Raw genomic sequence first — 21044 nt, forward strand, 5'->3', positions numbered from 1 at the left:
CAGTTTAGTTTTTACACCTTCAATTGATCAACTTAGGTTTACCTTTCAACTCGTCTTGCGTGCCTTACGATTAAGGCAGCGAGGCCACGAAAGGAACCGCCACCAAAACGCACAATTGTGCCGTGATTATGTAATCCTCGATACGTACTTAAGTATGGGCGAGAAGGGGGAGAAGAGCGGGAGGGGAGTTCGCCATCCTCAACATCGACCGATACCTTACATTCCCCGGATTCCACGCATTGCAACCATCACCACCTGTGCAGTCCACCTAGATCTACGCTCTCAACACCGCTCCGTAGCGGAAAATGACAGATACAGATCATATTATAGATCCCAATGGGGATATGATTCTTACTCTGGAAAATCCGGGTGCTCCATTTGCTGTATGGCATCATGACGACGCAAACACGTCGAGCACTGCTCTCAATGTAAACGGCTCCTTTTCTCAAGATACCAGCGCTGAATTGAGCTCAGAAGAACAGCAGACTAAAAACCCCGACCGGGTAACATTCCGTGTGTCTTCACGACACCTATCTCTAGCTTCGGCAAGGTCTACAAAAATGCGGCACCGATGGGATGAGAAAAAGAAGGCTGACGGATATCTTCATATTTCTGTTGAAGATTGGGATACTGAGGCGCTCTTAATCGTTTTGAACATCGTCCATCTTCGAAACAGGAAAGTGCCTTGCATTGTAACTCTGGAGATGCTGTCGAAACTTGCCGTCGTGGCCGATTACTTCGAATTCCACGAGGCTGTCGAGCCGTTTAGCAATACTTGGATCGCACGTCTGCACCCTGCTCTTCCCACATCTTACAACAGAGACCTTATTCTGTGGATATGGGTTTCTCACGTTTTCAATGCCAATCTGCTTCTTAAGAAGCTCACGTATACTGCAGTCCAGTGCTGCCCCGGGAAAATGCAGGATCTAGGGCTTCCGATTCCAAGAAGTATCGTCGGTAAGTCACAGCTGCCTTCTATTTATGACCGTTAATATTATACCACCTATTACAATTAATTGACGATTAATACAGAGAAGGTGAACAATAAGAGGGTTGCAGCAGCAGCGAAGCTTGCTTAGAGACTCCGTTCACTAAAAGCCGGCCTGCAAGACGATTCGATAGGGTGCTCCTATGAATGCCGATGTCTTCTTTTGGGCGCCCTTATAAAGCGCCTGGAGCCCCTTTACGCTTCTGACTTGGCGCCGCAACTTCTCTCAGGACATAGTCTAGCGACGGCAATAAAGACCTGCGAAGAAACACACTCTCCTCGATTCTTACAAAGGAACACCAGGGCGCAATGCACCTGTGATCTAACCGAGCTGATAACGTCCTTTCTCCGTGAGATCTTGAACGATATAAATATACCGATCCCTAGGTCATATCTAAGGAAGAAGTTGGCTTAGGGCTTCCAGCCAGAATCTGGGCGAGCATACCCCTCGTCGACCGCGCCTGGACAAAGTTGGTGGTAAAAGTAATGTATATAGGGTGCTCAGAAACAGGGGGGAGTATTAAATTTATATCCTTTACATTCCGAGACAAAATCTTTTTTCAACGCGAACGTGTTTATCGTCCGAACCCAAAAGTCTTCATAAAAGAAAATGGAACCTCAATCCCCCGAATAAATAATTATCACGTAGAGGTTGCTCCTTAGGTTGTTCCTCTTCGTTGCTTACCTCAGTAATAGGAGCTCCTATATATACGCTCCTATTGCTTCCATTCCATTAGCTAGTTCTTAGATAGAAGAAGACCTTTTCCTATCTTTTGCTCCTCCTCCCGTTGCTCGTGAGATAGCTCCTCGCGCGCGCTCTCGCACCATACGTAGCTTCTTCGATCTACGTGATAATAATGTAGTAGTGCGGTGGGACTAGGCCATGTAGGCGTTTTAATGGGTATTTATATGGGTCTTACACTCAGTTTCTCATCGTACAACCTTCATCAGATAGCAATCCTATAGTCCTCATTCTGCAGGCAGTAGACCACTCGTTTTCAACATGCCTTTCTAGCTTCCATTGTCTTTCTTATCCTTTCCCAGCTGCCGTTTCAGCTGGCCGATCAACTGATCATAGCTGTTTACAGCTGTGATCTAGTTCGATCAGCACTGGGCCAGTTATTGGCAGTTGGGTAGCCATTGCTTTACGGGTCTCCAACAGCGTGCCCACGCTGCTCCTGTTCAGTAGCTCTCCCGATCTACGTAATATATGTTTATTGCTTAAAATACAACCCCGAAGATTTTTGATAACTTCATATTTCTCTACCGAATTAAATTAGTAAATTATATTTATACATAACTCTTAACTGAGAAAAAGATTTGTTTAGAAAAGTTTGAAGGGAGCTTAGTTAAAATGCTTTCCAGTACATTATTTAATATATTCTTTACTGAATTAGGTTTAAACGATAAGCTAGACTACCCCTTCGCGAGCCACCCCTTCGCGAGCCGGGTATTTTGTATGGGTTTACATACAAACGATTTATCCCCGTAAAAAACCGGGAAAAAATCGGAAAATTCCGAAACTTACTTACGTAATTAATTGGCTTAATTAAGTTAACATATGAATTTTTCGAATTTTCTGCTTACTAATATAAGAAGTTATATACGATTTTAGGTTTTTTGAAATTGCACTAACAGATTGCCATATAATTTATTAGTAACCCTGTTAACTGTGCTCATATCGACATGTTTACCTATTTTTTTCACGGTAATAAAGTGGGTCTATTACCTAATACTTTATTTTATAAATAGAAGAATGGCTAGTATTAAGTAATCTTATTTTTATTCTTTGATTTCGTTTTTATTTAATTTATTATTTTAAAAAAACCACGTTTTTGAGCAGGTTAAAACTTTCTAAAATTGTACCTATTTTCATAGTAAGAATTCCACCTTTCCGACTATCCTATTTTTCCATACAAAGAAGTTCTAAAAAAGAACACTAAAAATCAACATTTTTAAGACTTATTTAATTTAATAAAAATCAGAAAAATAAAAGGAAAAAAGTTTACGTAATCTTAATCATCATTCTATCTATAGTATAAAGGATTAGGTAATAGACCCACTCTATTACCGTAAAAAAAATAGGTTCAGAGGCTGATATAGAGCATAGTTAACAGATTTACTAATAAATTATATAGCAAACTGTTAGTGCAGTTTCAAAAAACCTAAAATCGTATATAACTTCTTATATTAGTAAGCAGAAAATTCGAAAAATTCATATGTTAACTTAATTAAGCCAATTAATTACGTAAGTAAGTTTCGGAATTTTCCGATTTTTTCCCGGTTTTTTACGGGGATAAATCGTTTGTATGTAAACCCATATAAAATACCCGGCTCGCGAAGGGGTGGCTCGTGAAGCGGTAACCTAACTTACGTTACTCGACGAAACCCTCTGAGGCAAAATCCGTATGAGGAGACGGAAATGAGATTGGCCGATTCTTTAATTCATAGTTTCCTACTAATATAATCCCCCAGAGTTGCTCAAAGCGGTTATTATTATGTACCTTGGAGATTTTCATAGTCTGTAGCCGAGAGGTATATACTTCATTTCATCCTTTTTTTTTTAGTTTCTACCAAGTCCGGCCACTTCGCCATCCACGAACCATTTGTATTAGACTGTCTCGAGTTATTCGACTGCCATAACCTCCACCCTGCCACCTCAACCTAACGTCTCACCGGGGCGGGTCGTGTGTGATTAACAAGTAGCTATCGCTGCAGCGTTACGTAATACAGGATGACATCGCGGGAGAAGAGTAGGTAGGATTCAACGCCGAGACAGATCGGCTGCTTGGTTCAGCCCCCGTGTAGTTGAAATAAGGCAGTGGGTTAACAGGGATACGTCTATAGTGACTGTGCCGCTTGAAGGGCACGGTTTACTACGCATGTGTTCTTCGTCTAGGTATAGGGGACTTGCATGTGCAAGCAACGGACTAGGCTACCCTCCGTCAAAACGCCATGCACAGGGCAGCCGCTTCGTTTACCAGGTCGATTGATTCTAAGTGCAATGCGGAAATACGAGGTGGGTGGTAAGTTAGAGAGTTATGTTTATATTTGATCCTCGCTGCACTGGCACTGATCCTGATGTGCCGATACCATACTTTCCGTATTTGCTAATTAAGGCTGGTGCGCGCTATTCCGCTGTGCTAAACGGAAATGTTGACAGGTCGTTATCCGCCTGGAATTATCAAGAGAGATGCCGCGAATATCTATGAGGAACGGAGAGCACCTGTACTACGAAACTCGAGAGGTCCGAAATGCATGTGCTCTCAAGCTGGCCACCTAGCTGTGATATGTATCCTACCAACGCCTGTCATGGCGCTGCACCTGACAAAGGATAGGGTCAAGTGTACCTAGGAAGACCACCTACGTAAATCTATACCAGGTAACGGCCCACGGTGAAGCTAAGACCAAAATACGCAAAAGAACAGGGTGCTTGATACCTACGTTTCATGCAACACATAGGCAGGTGGACGAGCCTGGTTAAGCCAGGCTACCCGTCTCCCCCTTCTATGACGAGGTGGAGAGGTGTTTAATTATTAAGATTGGTGGCCTCCATCCACGACGTAGGCGTCCTTTTCTATCATCCTAGCCGAGGCTAGCTACTTGCGGCAAATTCTGCTGTTAATGACATAAAAATATATCGGGAGGGTTGCGCATCCTGATCCTCCCCCCGCACCGTGGCGCAACGGATGAGGTGCGAACCGTGAAACCTACGTTGAGGGGCAGTTTTGTGGCTCTTGGAGAAGATTGGAGCGATGAGGATGATCGATCCTATCGTGCCTACGTAATAAAATCACTTGCATTTATCGCCTTTGTCAACCTCAGCTCCTCATTCAATTCATCGCTCGCAGCTAATTTACCGACAGGTTAGTAGCCACTTTGGATAACGCGAAAGGAGACCACGCATATCGCACTTAAATTTCAAATGTCAAAATGGCTACCGTAGTCATTGTTCCGGGCTCGTTCTCGCCCTCCGAGCTCTATATCTTGCTGCAAGACCGCTTGGAGAGCCACGGAATTCCCTCGGTCGTTGTCGACCTCCCGTCCGTCGGTCACCATCAGGGGAAACGGGCAGCAACAATGACAGACGATGCCAATGAAATCTCACGGGTAGCGTCGGCACTACTCGATGATGGCAAAGAAGTCGTCTTGATGGCGCATTCGTATGGCGGAATCCCCGCGACGCAGAGTCTCGAGAAGCTGTCCCATACTGCGCGAAGGGCGGCGGGTAAGGATCGCGGGGTAAAGAAAGTCGTCTATTTAGCGTCGGTCGTCATCCCCGTCGGCACCTCCAACTGGGACACGTTCGGGGGCACTTTGCCGACCTTTGTGACCGCGAATGTACGTCGATATCCCCCCCTCACCAATCTCGCTCGACGCTAAGTTCTAGTCAGGATGATTATATGAGCATAGATCCGGTGGCCAACGCCCCCCAAACCTTTTCCGACCTTCCCGAAGAGGAGTCCCTGAAATGGGGGAGGATGCTATCCCAGCAGTCTATAGCGAGTTTTCAGGAGAAACTGAGCTATCCCGGCTACAACGACGTCGAAGTTCACTACATCGTGTGCGAAGACGACAAGATTATGCCGCCACCATACCAGCACGCGATGATAGAAACAGTGAAAAAGTCAAGTGGTAGGGAACCGGTCTTACATATAAGCAAGAGTGGTCACGTCCCTGTCATCAGTCAGCCTGACAGCACGGCGAAAATTCTTAAGCACGTTATTGAGAGTGCGTGATTTCAGCGTTTCTGGGGTGTAGCCTCTGACACCGTGGTATAGGGAACTGACGGTACGGATATACGCCGGGGGGGGGATGTCTCCTGTTATCGAGTTAGAGAACTCGTGAAAACCCTAAATATAAACCAACGGATAACAGCTATATTAGCGCGTCAACCGAAGTTTCCCAACTAGCACTTAACACTAGCACACGCCATATATAGGTATGCAAGTCAGGAAGCTTTCACCTGTACAATGACAGGTATGTAGTAGACGAGAAAGGTGAAATAATGCCAGGATGACGACCGAAAAGGCTTAGTGGAGAAGGCCAGCTCTTTGGTTCGAACAATCAAGCCAGCCATGAGACTTGAAGCTTGGCAGGGTTGCTTATAATAAAGCGAGGGAACCAGGTTAGATCTTTGTGCGAATATCTAAGCACGGCTAGGCTAGAACGTAATAATAAAATCCACTAGTAGTGCAGTAAACTCTTCCTATGAATATCATTCACCGGTGCGTCGGTCCGCTGTAAGTTGAATCCGTTAGCTTAGCGAATAATAGCCCTCACGAAATCGACTTTTAACGCACCATCAGCGACTGCCTTGCCCCACCCAGTCTAGAGTCGAGACATTGATCTGAGTATACTTTTCTCAGCTGCGTCGGTTCATATTTTACGAGATGGATCTAGTAGAGCTCGTTTTTGCGTTTATTGTGAAGACCATCATTGGGTTCGGTTTCTTGTCCTGCCGCTAAATCCTCCTGTGTCTCATCCCCATATACGACGCGATTCTTCTTCCCGAGCTGCTCCGTAGAGGAACCTGGGCAGCTGCGTAGCAGCCCATAGAGATCTATGACGACTGTTATGGCGTCTTTTATTGTCAGCCATGGTGTTTTGCAGCGAGAGGTCGTCCTGCCACAGACTGTTCGTTCTGGCGGGTTCTGGATGCTGAGAATAGTCTTGGCTAGCAGGCCATCGAGCATACAAGCTACTGGCAGGTTTTAATACTCGGCATCATTCTTGTCGTCTTCGTTCTCTACCTCGTTAACCCCCTCGTATCCTATTTCGTTGCTACCCGAGTCGTCAAAAGCCAATGCCCGGGTGGTGTCTGAGCTAACGGAGAGTTGCTACTTAGCCCGCTGTCTTAGTGCGGAGGTCAGCAGAAAAGAAGGCTTGCATGACAAACCTCTACCGACGGTTATTATCGGCGCTTGAAGATTGCCATTAAAAAGCGGAAAGAACTCAGCTCTTGTTGCGTTAATCGTAAGCGTCTACATTCAACAACTTTGGGATATAGATTTATAAGGGCTATGTGACATCTCTAGGAACGGAAATGAATTTTTCTGTGCTTGAGTTTTGTCTCCTAGTCATGCCGTACGTAGTATAACTAGCCTTGATTTTAGAAGCCTATGTAACCGGCACCGCTTATGGGTGAACAACCTGAGTAAAACATCCAGCTTTGCAATCAGTCCCCGCAATCGTAATATTCACTACAAATTCTTAATTGTCCATCTGATTATCGTCGTACTGCTTCTTCCGTGCCTGATTGAGCACAGGGAAGCAACAAGCGGGACAGCCAACTTGTGTCTAGACATCATTCTTGGCGCCTCGCTTTCCCCAGTGCCTTGTCATGCGTTCACTATCTAGCTGGTGTTCGCTATTTAGCTTTCTGTTCATATCGGCGCGTTTGATGAATATCAGGGAGGCGAAGAGAATAAGAACGGAAATGGCAAGCCAAACGGCGAAGACCGCTTGGAAGCCTGCTTTGTAAGCGTCAAAGATCTCGTCCCGTTGCTGCCCCTCGGGCATACTATGGAGGGTCGGCATGTAAGCTTCAGCATTTTCGGCGATTTCCGTGGGCAATCCATAATTGCCGAGTTGGGTTTTCATGACGTTCTGGAAGGCTGTAGAGCCGATGCCGACGCCGATTGCCATCCCGAATTGGCGCACGAAGATGTACATGGCTGCCGCAGCGCCCTCATTGCCGTCTTTGCACATGGCTTGAGAAGCAAAGTTCTGGGCCGTGAGGATGGTTCCGTGCGAAGACCCGGCGATGAGGAGGGTGATGATCCATACCGGTCGGCTCTCGTTGATTCGCCATGCCACGAACATAGCCGTCGCGACGGTACCGACAAGCCAGCCGCCCCAGATGGCCCAACGGAAGCTATTGAAGTGAGTGACAAGGCGTCCCGTCACAGCCCCAAACACAGCGAAAGGCAAGAGCATCGGCAAAAGGGCTACGCCACTATTCATGGGGCTGTATTCCTTCACTGACATAAAATAGAACGGGCCACTGTAACGAGCGTTAACAAGTGAGATCACGGAAGACGAATGTTTAGCTTACTAGTAGATGGTCCCATAAAGCTACTCAGACAGTGGTGGTCAGCACTTATGCTCGAGGTGGCGGTAAACAGGACGACCTACCAGTATTCCCTGCGCCCCTGCGGCGATGTACGTAGCAATAGAGCTTATGTCATGGAATAGTGACTTGTTGAGGAAAGGGTGCTTGGCTAGAAATATTTCGTAGAGGGTAGTACCGACTATCCCTAGAAACCCTATGATCAGGGGTGCCAACGTCGCCGCGCTGTCCCACGGGTGCTGAGCATAGCAGTATCGTTAACCATAACTAGAGCAGCCAACAAGTGCCGGGTGGTTCATACCTGTGTGCCACCCCAGGATATTGCAATGAGGAAAGCCGTCGTGGAGCCAGTAAAAGCCAGGCTTCCTATCCAATCGATTCTAGACAACTTCTCCTGCGCACTGGCCTTCTTCGGTCGTAGTGTGAGGAGGTAGGGGACGGCAACTAGCCCGAGGCCGCAGATGGGGAACATCAGGTAAAATACCCAGCGCCATGTGGTGTTTTCGGCGATAGCTCCGCCCATAATGGGGCCCAGCGAAAGACCAAGAGCCCACGCTCCGAGCCTGGTGAAGTCTGCGTCAACAATGGCAGGTTCATGGTGGAACGAAATAGGGGAAGCATAGATACGTACGTCGTGGCGTACCACTTTGGACGCCATCGTAGAGGGATAAAATCTGTTTGGATAACCAAGCTCAGCGCATGGATACCACCGCCACCGACGCCTTGGACGCAGCGCCCAACAAGTAGGGTAGTCATGTTCTGTGCAACACAGCAGATGATCGTTCCAACCGTAAAGGCCGCGAGGGAGAAGGTAAGGCAAATCGGACGGCCGATTACGTCGCTGATAGAGCATATCATGGGCATGGAAACCGCATTGACGAGCAGATACGATGTGCCGATCCAGAAGGCCTCGGTGGTCGTGCCACCGATATCGTTAACTATAGCCTGGCGCAACAAGGTTAGTCGATGCCGTAGAAGACGTGGAGCGTGTGCGAGATAGGTTATTACCGCCAAACAGGTAACGATGATGGTCGCATCCAGCGATACGATGAGATTGAGGAACGCAAGAGTGTAGATGATAGCCTTCTCGTGCTTGGATGGAGACCAAGTCTCTTCCGACGTCCCTTCGTCCGTCTTGCTTGACGTCTCGTTGGAAGTCAGCTGGACAGCATTGGGATCTTTAAAAACCGCACTCCCTCCGTCCAGGGCAGGGAGGCCATTCTGTAAATCACCCATGATTGCTCTGAGAGTCGTGAAGAAGTTAGCAGAGCTGTCGTGAGATTTTGCTCTCGGAGGTTTATGACAAAGGCTAGATCGGAACTTGTATGTCCTGCGTAGAACTGAGGCCTATATAACTGCCCGACGAACTCAGGATGTGTTGGCCCAGTGTTGGTGGATGCCGCATCTATGCACCAGTGGTCTGTAAAGGGGTCAATTCTGACTATTATATCACTGGATAATAAGAAGTGCAGCGAGTATAGCGGCGGGCTGGAGGGTGTGAACAGCGTAGCCTCTACGAGTCCCCAATTTCGTCGGGGCCGGCTGTGTTCATTCGGCGCCCTGTAAGGCGAAAGACGCCGAGCATTTGGATCATCGCCACGGTGATATTAGGGGGTGATACAAACTAGACGACATTTTCGCGACGTCTACGCCGCAAGAAACGAAATGCAGGTTGGCGGCTGGCCGGGAGCCTGATATCGTATTATTGAGAGGTGTATTAGCAACCAACGCACGATTGATATCTGGGCGTTGGGTTGGTGTAGCCTCACAGGTCAGACTACCACCACGTTTGAAAGTCTTACATGCCCTGGTCGATGTGCGACGCTTACCTACCGGTGTAGTACATGCATATAAGACGGGAATCGTATTTTTAGTACCATTCGCACCGTGTAGTCGATCGACAGGATAGTCGCCCAGAGGATAGTAAGCGGCCTATTGACGGCTTCATGATTTCCACCCTCTCCCAACACCTATGCGTTGCTCCTTGGCGACGCGTTTCCCACACGCTACCTCTGAGAGTCTTACCATGGTCATTTATACCATATGAAAATTCCCCATTACTGACTTCGTAGCTTCGAATCATGGTGATTATCACGATGGAGATGCACCGGCCCGAGGAGGAGCACTCAATGATACCCAGCGCGACGGGGCAAGCTTTGTTGGCTGGAAACAGAACCAGGACCGACAACCATTTCCGTACCGATTCTTTACTTCCAACATGCATGGCCCGAGCATGGGCGCAACCAAATAAATATGGCCGCCGGATGCATACAACGCAAGGCAGGCTGGCCAATTTATCAAGCGCACCTGTGACATGTGGGCATGTTGGTAGAATCTGGGATCTTTTTTCGTTTACCATCACCCACGTGACCATCCACAGGAGTGATCGCCGGTTAACGCTACTCTACGGTAATAATTAATATCACAATACGCGGAGGACAAACAGCCACGACAGAAGGGCACGACTTTCTGATGCCCCATTTGAACAACATGTCCTTCCGTCACATCGGAAATACTTCCAATATAAGCCTATGTTTACAAGTCGTAGAACGTGGGCGTCTACGTTGTACTCAACACTTCTTAAGAGCGATAAGCGCATTTCACCTAGGTAGGTATTGTATTAGTCCTACTCCGTGGACCTCCTCTTCGTGGTGGAGGACTTAAGCCCTTATTATTGGATTATCTTCAACGAAGCGATCGGCACAACATACTGTATGAATCTCGGGCTACATATAGTAGTATCGCTCATACGCATCATTTCTTCACGGCAACGTTAAGAACCTATTGGATGTGTATAAAAAGGCGATGCTAGACACATGCTGACCATGTACAACGTGAGAGCCTCCGTCGATATTTCGCCCAAAATCCACTTCATTAGTGCCTCGAGGATGATCTACCACTGTATATTATGAAGTGATTGTTATGTGAAGTCATACGTGTTACTCTACTACCCAATTTTCCAACACTGCTCATATTATACTTGTCGCGTAAAACGTAGACGCCTACATTCACGCTTTGCGGTATGTAGGCTTATATAGGCTGGTTCAATTACTACGTGACAATACTTCATCTCGTTAAACGTACCCTACTCACGGAGACACCTTCTGTCCCCAACGACTCCGCCATCACTACCCATTCTATGAGAACTTACTACCATACAGATATATTATCTACGTATATCCAGGGTTATTTTGAAAGGCGGGCCTGCCATTGTGCTATCTATGCTCTTCTCGACACACCGTGCCCCCTACACCACCCTGTCCTGCCGTGCCTCACATATTGGAAAATCCTGTAGCAGTTAAGTCCCCCAACAACGTGCTGAACCCTGGAAACCTGGGACGGCCTATCTACATGTAGATTTGTTCCTGCACGTCAGATTCTTTGCCTACACATTTGGAAGTCCTAGTTGAGCAACATTGAAGCTCTGGACGGAAATGTGTCTAGCCGCTCCGTTTAGCCTCCCTCTATCTGTAAATATTTCTCGTACCTTTCCTCTTCGGAGATGCTCGCTCTTTTAAGGCCATTGATTCCCAGAATCTCTAGGCAGCGTCTCGTCAACACCACGTCTTCCTGGTAGGCCCGACTCCCAACTATGTCTGAGCGTCCTTCGTTATCTGAAAGCTTGTTGAATGGACCTTCGCTGAGTCCGCCTCCAGGCGTAGAACCCAATTTCGACAGTCCCTGGAATCGTAACGATATTGCTCACTTTACGAACGCCATATGTTTGTTTGTAACGATCGTGGCTGTGCTATTTAGGGCCTATGCTAAAGCATTTTATTTGAGAGAGTTCCTCCTCGAAGACCGTAAGTCAGACCTTTCTAAACAGGTGATTTTGAGGTGGCTGGTTAACTTATTGCTCGGTTGTAGTCCTGGGACTGATTAGCTTAGTGCGGCGACCTCTCACGATAGGCTCCTCAGTAGCGATTACTGACATTCGTGTCAACAGGGAGCGTATGTCGGGACTATCTATTATGCCTACCAGTCAATCAACTTGATTGGGTCTTTCACACACCAGTGGGATATTCGTCTTAGAGACCTCCCTGATGTTTTGTATGTATGTTGTATTTAGATTTTCGTTCGTTGCCGCGATTCATCACCACATCTGATTATTGAGTTAACTGATATTAAATTCTGCAGATACATCACGTTGCCTATAATCTTTGTGCCGTTGCCCTCGGGTTCGGGAAGGCGGCTATCTTGATACAACTGGGCCGGATTTTTGTCCCCGTTGGAACACGCAATTCCCTCTACTGGGCTTGCAGAGTTATACTCACACTCAGCTCTCTGATAAATACTGCTGTCATAGTTACGGAGAATATGTCCTGCGTCCCACACCGGCTGATCTGGGACAAAACCCTCCTCGACGGCTACTGTATTAACTTGGGGTTCTTCCACGTTCCTGGAGCTTTGGTTAGCCCGATCATTATCACGGCCATTTTAATTCTTCCCCAAAATGCCATCTGGAACCTTCAAATTTCGACAAAAAACAAAGCAGGCATTTCGCTAATATTTCTCGTGGGCCTGCTGTAAGACTTCGAGCTGCCCCTCCGTCTTGTCCTTCCCTTTCCTCCTATTACACTATAGATGTTGATGGACTGAAATTTGAGCAATATTATTAGGGCTTTGGTATCATCTATATGCCGTGCGATTGCGACCTTCAAATTCCTTAACTCGAGAGATGCAACCAATACCATCAGTGCGATATACCAGTGGGCTCTGGCTGAAATGACGTGCCAGTTCCTTGCGCTTTGTGCCCCGGCTATGACCAAAGCATTCCTCCTCAAGGATTCGATACGTCGGTTCGTGAATTCACTACTACTTCGCCTCTATCCTTCAAATGAGTCTTCCGTTTCCGGAGCCGTGCGGCCAGGGTGGCCATCCCCGCAATCACTCACGAGGTCGGAGCACTGGAAGGCTAGCAAAGTATACCATAGGATCAAAGACAGCGCACTGCCTTTGGTGAGATACCCGCCTACTTCCAGCCGAGGTCGGCAAGACCAGGAGGAGGTGCGAAGGCCAGAAGGCGGCATTTTGATGACCACCCAATTCACTGCTGGGATCACAATTCTACCCGACGAGGCCCTGAATGACCTCTCTACGCCCAAATATCCTTGGGCAACCAAGTCCAACAGGATTCAGGGACGTTCGGTATAACATGTTCTTCCTTACTTCGTCGTAAGGGAGGAGGGAAGGTCCTAGGGACCAATAAGGCAAAGAGACTACTGTAATATTCTGCGCAGCTGAGTATTCCAGGTTACAGCAACGACACTAAGCTTACATTTCAAGAACCATCGTTCATATCCAGTATTTGTTGACCTCTGCTCCTTGCTCCGTGCCATCTTCGTGAAAACCACCGCGACATGTCATCTCGTCTTTCTCCGTTACCGATTCTACCGGTACGGTGTAGCACTGTATCTGACGTGGCGGGTGCACATTAGGAGCGGACCATTACTCTTCAGAGAGGGCGGCACCAACATCCCTTGCCACCAGCAGTTGCCACATGGAAACGTAGGCGCCTACATCCCCATCGTGGGCTGCACAAGGCTACACAGGAGAATTTGCTCCACAAGAGCACTTAAAATATATTAACTGGCAGCCTTGTTTGCGAACGGAATGCGACAAGGAACGCGCCGGGACACAGTATTACCACCGTAATCTTACAGAAGGACGCCGAGCCTCGTTATTAGCGATATGGTGTACAGCGCAGGCGGCTGCACTCGGTCATCGGGTCGCGGTGACGATGTTGGGAACAGCGGGGTCTGATGTCTGTGCCTCGACTGTACATCCCCTCGCCACTCGGAGAAGCTGCAGGAGGAAGGACTTCTCGCAGAGGATTTCCACGGCAATGAACCAACTGCACCGAATATTAACTAGACAATTTCCTAAGGTCTCACTGGAGTAGAATGCGAGGGCACCCCAACTCCAAGTGAAGAATGTATGGATGGGGCCGAAGGAAGGGGGTGGGGTGATTAGGTAGCCAACCGCATCTACACGCAATCCTAAGGATAGTCGTGGGGGTCGCGGGCAGCGCCTGAGATCGGACAGTAGTAGGCAAACCTGAATGCCCTATGATCGTATGTGAGCTACGAGGTGCTGTCGCTTGTACGTGGGTGTTCAGGTGTGTGTCGTGTACCGAGACAGTTGCGAGGCAGTCTCCGCCAAAGAGCCAAAGAAGTGACAGCTGCAAAGTGCCGAGATAACACCTATTGACTACTCGCAAGCACATCTTGCGGCATTTCGAATATTGATACGAGCCGCGAGCCTCGATCGCAGCTCGGCCCCCAAGTAGGGCCGTGTAGCCAGGTGAAAGACAGCGCGCGAGGAGGTGCCAAGTTCGTTTCACCCTCCGCGTTAAACCAATGCGAAGCGCTGACACACGGGGTTGAGCCATGGGAACACAAGCCGCCACATTAGTAGGCACGTAATATAAATTACATAAGGCGATGGCGGCGGAGAGGTTTCGCTAGGACTTCCGCATGATGGAGGGCGTAGCCACAGTGGTAACCCAGCACATGCGACAGTGGATGTTGCAACGCTATTATGTTGGACAACCCACCGAAGTTTCACGGCAGACTATTGCATCAGCCGAAAAAATGAAAATAATACGTGCTAGTATGCGACTGATACGAAAGTGATCGCCAACGGCTGGTTATCGGACAAAGGACCGATTAATGGGTTAACCGTAAATTCCGACCGAAATGATTCCGGCGCACCCCCTTCACGCGGTGGCTACTCGCCCAGGTGCGATGCCACGAAGCTTGTCTGGGGGCCATGTTTGCGGCCCAGTTGTACCCTCCACGACTCCAAGGAGCCCTGTATGTGTGCACGTAGCAGGAACCGATGGAGCCTTGAAAATTGGGTGTCTATGCAAGCCTGAAAGGTTGCAACCATAGAGTCGGATGTGCCTTGTACTACGTGGGCATAATGCAAATAAGAATGATTGAGTCTCAGGCCCTCCTGTTAGAATGGAGTACTTATCATACGTACGTATATTGTTGCGTCAGAGAGGGACATGGTATCTGAGTTGGCAGTGAGTGAGTAGCACCGCTTGTTGTTGACTTTTACTTAAGCTGTGAGGAGGCTGGTCTGCCTGCGCGGTAACCAGCCTTCTCCGATGGTCAAAAAAGACTCTAGAATAACCTCTTTTTCTTAAATACTATCCATCTGAACCCCTTCGTAAGTGTCGTGTCCCATATATCTAGGCGCTGGCACTGGCTATTAAATGTACAGTGAATAGAAACCTCCGAAGTAAGGGTGACATGGTCCAATGAGACTCGCTTCCAAGGCAATTGATTGTCACCGTTCGAAATACCGAAGTTCTCACGAATCTGCTAACACCAAGCCTCTTTCGTTTCATTATTATCAATCAACTAGTTCGTCTTTGCCTTGCGGCTTGACGCAAGGGATACCACGGATACAAGTCGGCTACAGAGCAACTATTCGCTGTGAGAGAAGGTGATGTCACACAGCTACCACCTAACGGGTGTAGCGCCCTAGAAATTTATAGATCCATGCCAGCACGCAATAAAGCATCCCCAGCTTTCCCCAGACGCAGCCTGGGGGGGGCACGGGAACAGTACTAGAGTAAGGAATGAAGTACCATTGCGTTGCGTCGACCAGTCGTATATTCAAAGTAGACACAAACAGGAATGGAAGAAATAATTCCACCGGAAGGATCTCGCACGAGACGTGTAGGGTCCCTGAGGTAGGATACCCTTAGTGGATTGAAGATGCCCCAATACGCGTGGAGGTGACACAGGTGCATGAGGCAGGATATTTAATTGCAAGTCTTCACTACTGCTTTGAAATTAGCCCGTCTTTAAGTCTCTAACAAAGCAAATTTCGACCAGGTGTTACGGGAGAGTGTGAACATGGACACCCATATCCCACCCTTTACTAGTGTAGGCTTGGGTATATGGCTTTCAAATCGACTCAATGCCTAATATGTTATGGCCATCGATCACCCATTTAGCTAACCGTTAGGTTAAACCCGGGACTTGTGTAACGATGTTATTGTTCCTCGGCCATGTGCATATATAGAAGAGTATGGATCTAGCTCTCCGCGCTGAGATTTCGTATGTGCCCAAAGGTCGAGCGATTTCTGAGAAGGGGGACCAAGGAGGGGTTCATGTTCGCGCCATGTGCAGAATAGAAGAGCTCCCGGCTATTCGTGGTACAGAAAATACCTCCTTCCGCCGCTTGCAGTGGTTTAAAAACGCTTAGTGCGCAATCCGACGTTCTGTATACACCACCTTTCGTCTGCCATGTAAGCGGGGGTCCGATAGTGCTACTCCTTACAGCCACTGAGTTCTGCTGCCGAGGTGAGACAGGAACATGCCTCCGTCGCCGTTATCTATGCTCGCCTTTTGCACAACAGACATGACATTGTTGACAGCCTCTTCCGGTGACTGCTTCTTGGGGTTTGGAGAGTGCTTGGAGAAGCTGGCGACCAATTTCTCGACATACGGCTTTTCCTCCTCCGAGACTACGTCATTGGAATTGCGAGTCGGGTCAACGATTGCTTCCACCGGAAGAAAAGAAAGAAGGAAGCAAGGGAATTTTTTATTGCGGGGGTATCAGGAAGGCCGGGGGGGGGGGGGACACTCACCATTGTCAAGCACCCCAGTATCGACAAACCCGGGGCAGATGGCCAGGAAAAGAACGCCTTCGGGACGGTAGTGGGCGTCGTACATGGTGATGAGGCAATTCAGTGCGGCCTTGCTGACGGCGTACGGCGCGGATACTTCGATGCCGAGGTCGCGAATTAGGTCGAGGTCTCCATGTGCCGAGCTGATGGCGATGACCTTCTTGGTTTTTCCCTTAAGCACGAAGGGCAGGAACAGGTTTATAACGTTCGCGTTGCCGATAACGTTGGTGTTGAAAGTGTAGAAGAAGTCCTTTTCAAGGTCCTCACGTTTCTCGGCGCTAAGTGACGGGATGTTAGTAAGTACGTGGCGGTGGGTTATCCGGCGGACGCTCTGATACTCCCCCGCGTCGGCCTTACAGGATATTGATTGGGAGGTTCCCCGTGCGGCCTGCCACACCAGCATTGGCAATGATGTAGTCGAGGGTTCCTTCGGTTATGCGGGAGACTTCCTTGACAGCAAGCTGTAATCAACGCGTTGGGTCAGCATTGCCTACACATAATCAGAGTCGTTCGGATTCCTACCTCCAGCTCTTCGTAGTTGGTAATATCCCCTTGAACAATGTGGACGTTGGGAAGATCTCCAAGCTCCTGAGCGACCTTCTTATCAGTGGCCACCTTATCACGAACGAGGCCAATTATCAAGTTGTTCGGGTCCCGGGAAAGTTGTTTGAGGAATCCAGCCTGCACCAGTGCCACGATTGTCAGTTGTCAGTGAACCAAGGGTTTGGACGTGCTTGAGAAGACAGCACATACGCCAATGCCTCTAGAGGCGCCGGTGATGAGGTACGAGACAGGCATGGTTGGTACGTGAATAAGGCTCTCGGCGAGGTAGCGTCTTGGATCGTATGCGGCCGCGGATGGTGACGATGAGGATGATGGCGAGAAGGACATAACGGGTCTGTCAGCTGTAGGTCCGGCATCGACTTATATAGACCTCTTGGATAACGCTTTCCAACCACCCCTGACTTCTATCGCGACCATGATCGACTCTAGTACGGGCAGCCAGAGTTCGACAACATCGAAGCTTAAGGAAGACATTTATAAGCAACATATGCCTTTAAAACTAGAAATTGATCCCAAGGAGCGCGAACCCCACTATCGCTGGGTTGCGCATCCATTAGCTTCGCAAAAAGTTGTGTTTCACCGTAGCACCGCTGAGTCGTGATCAATGCCTCACCGTCCACACCGTAAGCCACGCCGGGATGGACTGGATGGACTGAATGCACCAACCCCACATATACCCAAGTCTGATTACGCTCGCCTCGCAAAAAGTTGCCAGCTACCGAACATCGATTACGGCGGCCCCGTAGGCAGAAGCAGACGCGATGATTATTTACGGCTCGCTCGGAGACGGACATGGCGCGACTATAGCCCCGGAAGAAACTACCTACCTACGGCTTAAATAATCGCTTCCGGGCTCACTGGAAAGTATTTGCGAGCTTTGGCCTTGTTTACCCACCACTTTTGTCGTCGGCAACGATATTTTTCGATTCCTCATTTCTGCCGCCCTCTTCCACGTCATACTAGAGTGATGGACGCGTCCTCGTGACTCGTGATATTGCTACACGACAAGAATATTACACCAGAGAAAACAGAAGCGCCACACGCCGGGGAAGCGCACTGGGCAGTCTGGGTGGCCAGCGCTGCAGAATTGTATCGATTGCGAGCCTCTCACCATCATGAAAGCATCCGGAAAACGATGCGGGACATGCATAGGTACCGCATTTTCCTCCTCACATCGCGCCTGTGACCAAGTTCCCAAGGACGATACTTAGCCGGGCACCTGTGTGTTGACGTGAAATCAGATCGAAAGGTTCGCTGTGACCGAGGTCTTCCGGCATGTTCGACCTGTCTGCGATCCAATCGGGTTTGCCAGGGTTACAACCTTCGCCTGTCTTGGCCCCGAGGCAATGATAAGAAGCGATTAATACTCGGGCCAGATCCCGAGAAAGGTCGGAAGAGTCGACCTCGTAGCACTAGAAGAGCAAGATGGGTTCATGCGACGTCTTGGGATGTCGGTGTCTTCTATCATCTCGCTGGTTTGGATCGAGACGTTAGTGTAGCAGCCTTCAAGTTACGCCTTCGCCCCGCCTTGTCAACCACCCTCCTCTTGGGGATGACAGGGGGGGAGAGGGACTTATTACATTTCTGTGAGTCTGGATTCAACGTGTAGCTTTTGCGCCAAACATCCCGTCGACGCGCCCCCTATCTGTTTGACGTGGTGCTGACGGATCCTGGGTCAAAGTCGAGGGCGCCGTCTCACAAATCCTGACTACCTTCAGCGAGCAGCCGCTGGGGAGCATCCTCATGCGAATCGCGCTGTCAAGCGACTCGCCTTCGTGCATTGCCGTGAGGAAGTCGATGCTGGCCCTGTCGACGCTGCTACGACACGGACTCAGTTGGCAATCGGAGCGCCTGAAGCTATGCGCGATTCGAGCTCTGATGGCCTCCGCCGAGGATGGCATCACTCTCACGAATGCCGCTCAACACGTAGCCGCGGGCATGCTCCTGTGCATATTCGAGGTAAGCACCATCACAGGCCCTCTTCTGTGGCTGATAATGAGGCCCTATCAGGGTGCCCGACTGACATGCCGCGCGTTGCAGATTCACACAAACTCTTCAGCATCGAACCAATGGCTCACGTGTGTTGCTGGTGCGACGAACGCCATTGCCAACCTGACATTTGATCCCTTTGGCCAAGACCCCGATCTCTCCGCCCTTCTCGACTGGGCCTACTACCACGAAGTCTTGTCCGAGTTCAGCCTGCGACACTGGCGACCGGAAGCGTGGTCGTCAGAAAGGGTGTTGCTTCGGTGTTCTTCGCTATCCACCACACACCCGGTGCCCTGCCTTCGGCTGCAACGGCGCAACGACACCTTGCGACTGCTGTCCGAAGCATGCGCGATAGTCCAATCGCCCTCGGATCCCCGGAGTAAGTGCTCAAAGTATATTAGCCGCATCTGCGACATGCAGCGCAGACTCGAGCAGGGCCCGACCTCAAACTGTCCGTCTGACACCCGCACACCAGCGGCGGGATCGCTAGCGGTTTCGGTGGGTGACACAAACAGCAGCGCTGTAACGAACAGGCTGTGCCGCATTGCAACCTTGATCTACCTAATACGCGCATCGGGCATCGCCTCCGATGACGCCTGCGACGTCGCCGACCACATTGGGGCGGGACTCTCCCTCTTACGCTCGCTTCCGTATTGCAAGCAACCGTTCCCGCTGTTGATCATCGGATTTGAGGCGAAATCGGACGAAGATAGGATGATAATCCTAGACCTAGTGGCGCGGACGGAGAAGAACCCGGCGGCGAGGTCGATGGAGTGCGCGCGGACCTTGCTACATGCTATCTGGAGCCAGAGCGATCTCATCGACGAAGGAGAGGGAGTGGTTGAGTATCTAGACATGATGACGGGCGTGATCAGCTTGGGCGGCGTGTTGCCGCCGTTTGCTTGAGGAAGCTCGTTATAGACATACATACCTCCTCTTCGGAGATGTGGGCTTGTATAGCTCGCTTGGTCCGTAACATCTTCACAGTTCAGATCAGCCGTGGAAAAGCCAGTTTGGCGGTCTTGGGACTATTTAATAAATCATATAAGAACTACTTCATGTCCGAATAGTAAGAGAGGTCATTGAATAAAGATTTAATTCTTAAACTATTGTGTAGATATACGCCTCTAGTAGAGAGCAACCTAGCTTACCTCAACCGCTGAGCACTTCTATATATATCTAACCTACTCTTCACTCCTTAGAAGCTTTCCTTCCCTTTTCCTTCCATTGCTCCCGGTATGCGTAACCTATCCTACCATGCGTTGCTCTGGACAGCTACGTAACATAAACAATGGGGGTTTTTAATAAAAAGACATAAGCATTATTTATTATGCCACGTAGAGAGCCACCCATGCCTAGCTCTTTACTTATTCACTGGTTACTCGCTTATCTAACCGAGCTCGTTAACATAGCTCGCAGCTCCCTATTGTATATATATAGGTAGCTCGTATCTCCTTTGATCATTTCCTTCCTGGTTAGCTAGTTAGTTAATTTAACATCCTCACCCTAGCTTCCTTTGCTCCCATAGCAGGGTAACTTCAGCCCCTACGGAGCTCTCCCGATCTACGTAACATATTATTTTTAAGCCTTTTTATACCGGCTCATTAAGGTAAGCGGAGATGTAAATTAGTTAAGTGTAACTATAAGCCTTACGAAGCCACCGTATCCTTCCTGCAGCTAACTTCGCATCCTATACAAGCCTAACTTCGGTACGGGCCCTGCTCCCTCCCTCATTCGACTCATATTACGTAGATTTTTCAGGTGAGCTACGCTTATGTGTGCAG

General features: G+C 49.0%; 6 protein-coding genes across 6 annotated transcripts; 3 read left to right on the top strand and 3 right to left on the bottom strand.

Moving 5' to 3' along the window:
• Positions 1 to 187: 187 nt before the first annotated feature.
• On the top strand, positions 188 to 1742 carry GGS23DRAFT_544639 (uncharacterized protein). Its single transcript, XM_051514921.1, has 3 exons — positions 188 to 428; positions 483 to 957; positions 1033 to 1742. The coding sequence occupies exons 1-3, from the start codon at positions 306 to 308 to the stop codon at positions 1077 to 1079; spliced, it is 645 nt and encodes a 214-aa protein (XP_051376949.1). The 5' UTR covers positions 188 to 305; the 3' UTR covers positions 1080 to 1742.
• A 2887-nt stretch (positions 1743 to 4629) lies between these two features.
• On the top strand, positions 4630 to 6185 carry GGS23DRAFT_544642 (alpha/beta-hydrolase). Its single transcript, XM_051514922.1, has 3 exons — positions 4630 to 4802; positions 4855 to 5329; positions 5383 to 6185. The coding sequence occupies exons 2-3, from the start codon at positions 4922 to 4924 to the stop codon at positions 5725 to 5727; spliced, it is 753 nt and encodes a 250-aa protein (XP_051376950.1). The 5' UTR covers positions 4630 to 4802; positions 4855 to 4921; the 3' UTR covers positions 5728 to 6185.
• Positions 6186 to 6291: 106 nt separating this feature from the next.
• Positions 6292 to 6812, bottom strand: GGS23DRAFT_544644 (uncharacterized protein). Its single transcript, XM_051514923.1, has one exon. It carries the CDS (start codon positions 6682 to 6684, stop codon positions 6388 to 6390), a length of 297 nt encoding a protein of 98 aa, XP_051376951.1. The 5' UTR covers positions 6685 to 6812; the 3' UTR covers positions 6292 to 6387.
• Positions 6813 to 7072: 260 nt separating this feature from the next.
• Positions 7073 to 9830, bottom strand: GGS23DRAFT_544645 (major facilitator superfamily transporter). Its single transcript, XM_051514924.1, has 6 exons — positions 9069 to 9830; positions 8692 to 9005; positions 8362 to 8623; positions 8126 to 8299; positions 8046 to 8065; positions 7073 to 7994 (listed from the first exon to the last, which is right to left on the bottom strand). The coding sequence occupies exons 1-6, from the start codon at positions 9294 to 9296 to the stop codon at positions 7289 to 7291; spliced, it is 1704 nt and encodes a 567-aa protein (XP_051376952.1). The 5' UTR covers positions 9297 to 9830; the 3' UTR covers positions 7073 to 7288.
• A 6524-nt stretch (positions 9831 to 16354) lies between these two features.
• GGS23DRAFT_592030 (short-chain dehydrogenase) lies at positions 16355 to 17505 on the bottom strand (the record flags this gene model as incomplete). The annotated part of the gene is made up of 5 exons (XM_051517822.1): positions 16355 to 16545; positions 16669 to 16985; positions 17065 to 17168; positions 17230 to 17388; positions 17461 to 17505. The coding sequence occupies 5 exons, from the start codon at positions 17503 to 17505 to the stop codon at positions 16355 to 16357; spliced, it is 816 nt and encodes a 271-aa protein (XP_051376953.1).
• Positions 17506 to 17996: 491 nt separating this feature from the next.
• GGS23DRAFT_544648 (fungal-specific transcription factor domain-containing protein) lies at positions 17997 to 20314 on the top strand. The gene is made up of 4 exons (XM_051514925.1): positions 17997 to 18423; positions 18513 to 18857; positions 18953 to 19230; positions 19312 to 20314. Exons 1-4 carry the CDS (start codon positions 18387 to 18389, stop codon positions 20164 to 20166), a joined length of 1515 nt encoding a protein of 504 aa, XP_051376954.1. The 5' UTR covers positions 17997 to 18386; the 3' UTR covers positions 20167 to 20314.
• Positions 20315 to 21044: the final 730 nt, after the last annotated feature.

This window comes from Durotheca rogersii, assembly GCF_024521655.1.
Source record: "Durotheca rogersii strain YMJ 92031201 chromosome Unknown GGS23scaffold_1, whole genome shotgun sequence".
In the NCBI taxonomy this organism is placed as follows: domain Eukaryota; kingdom Fungi; phylum Ascomycota; class Sordariomycetes; order Xylariales; family Xylariaceae; genus Durotheca; species Durotheca rogersii.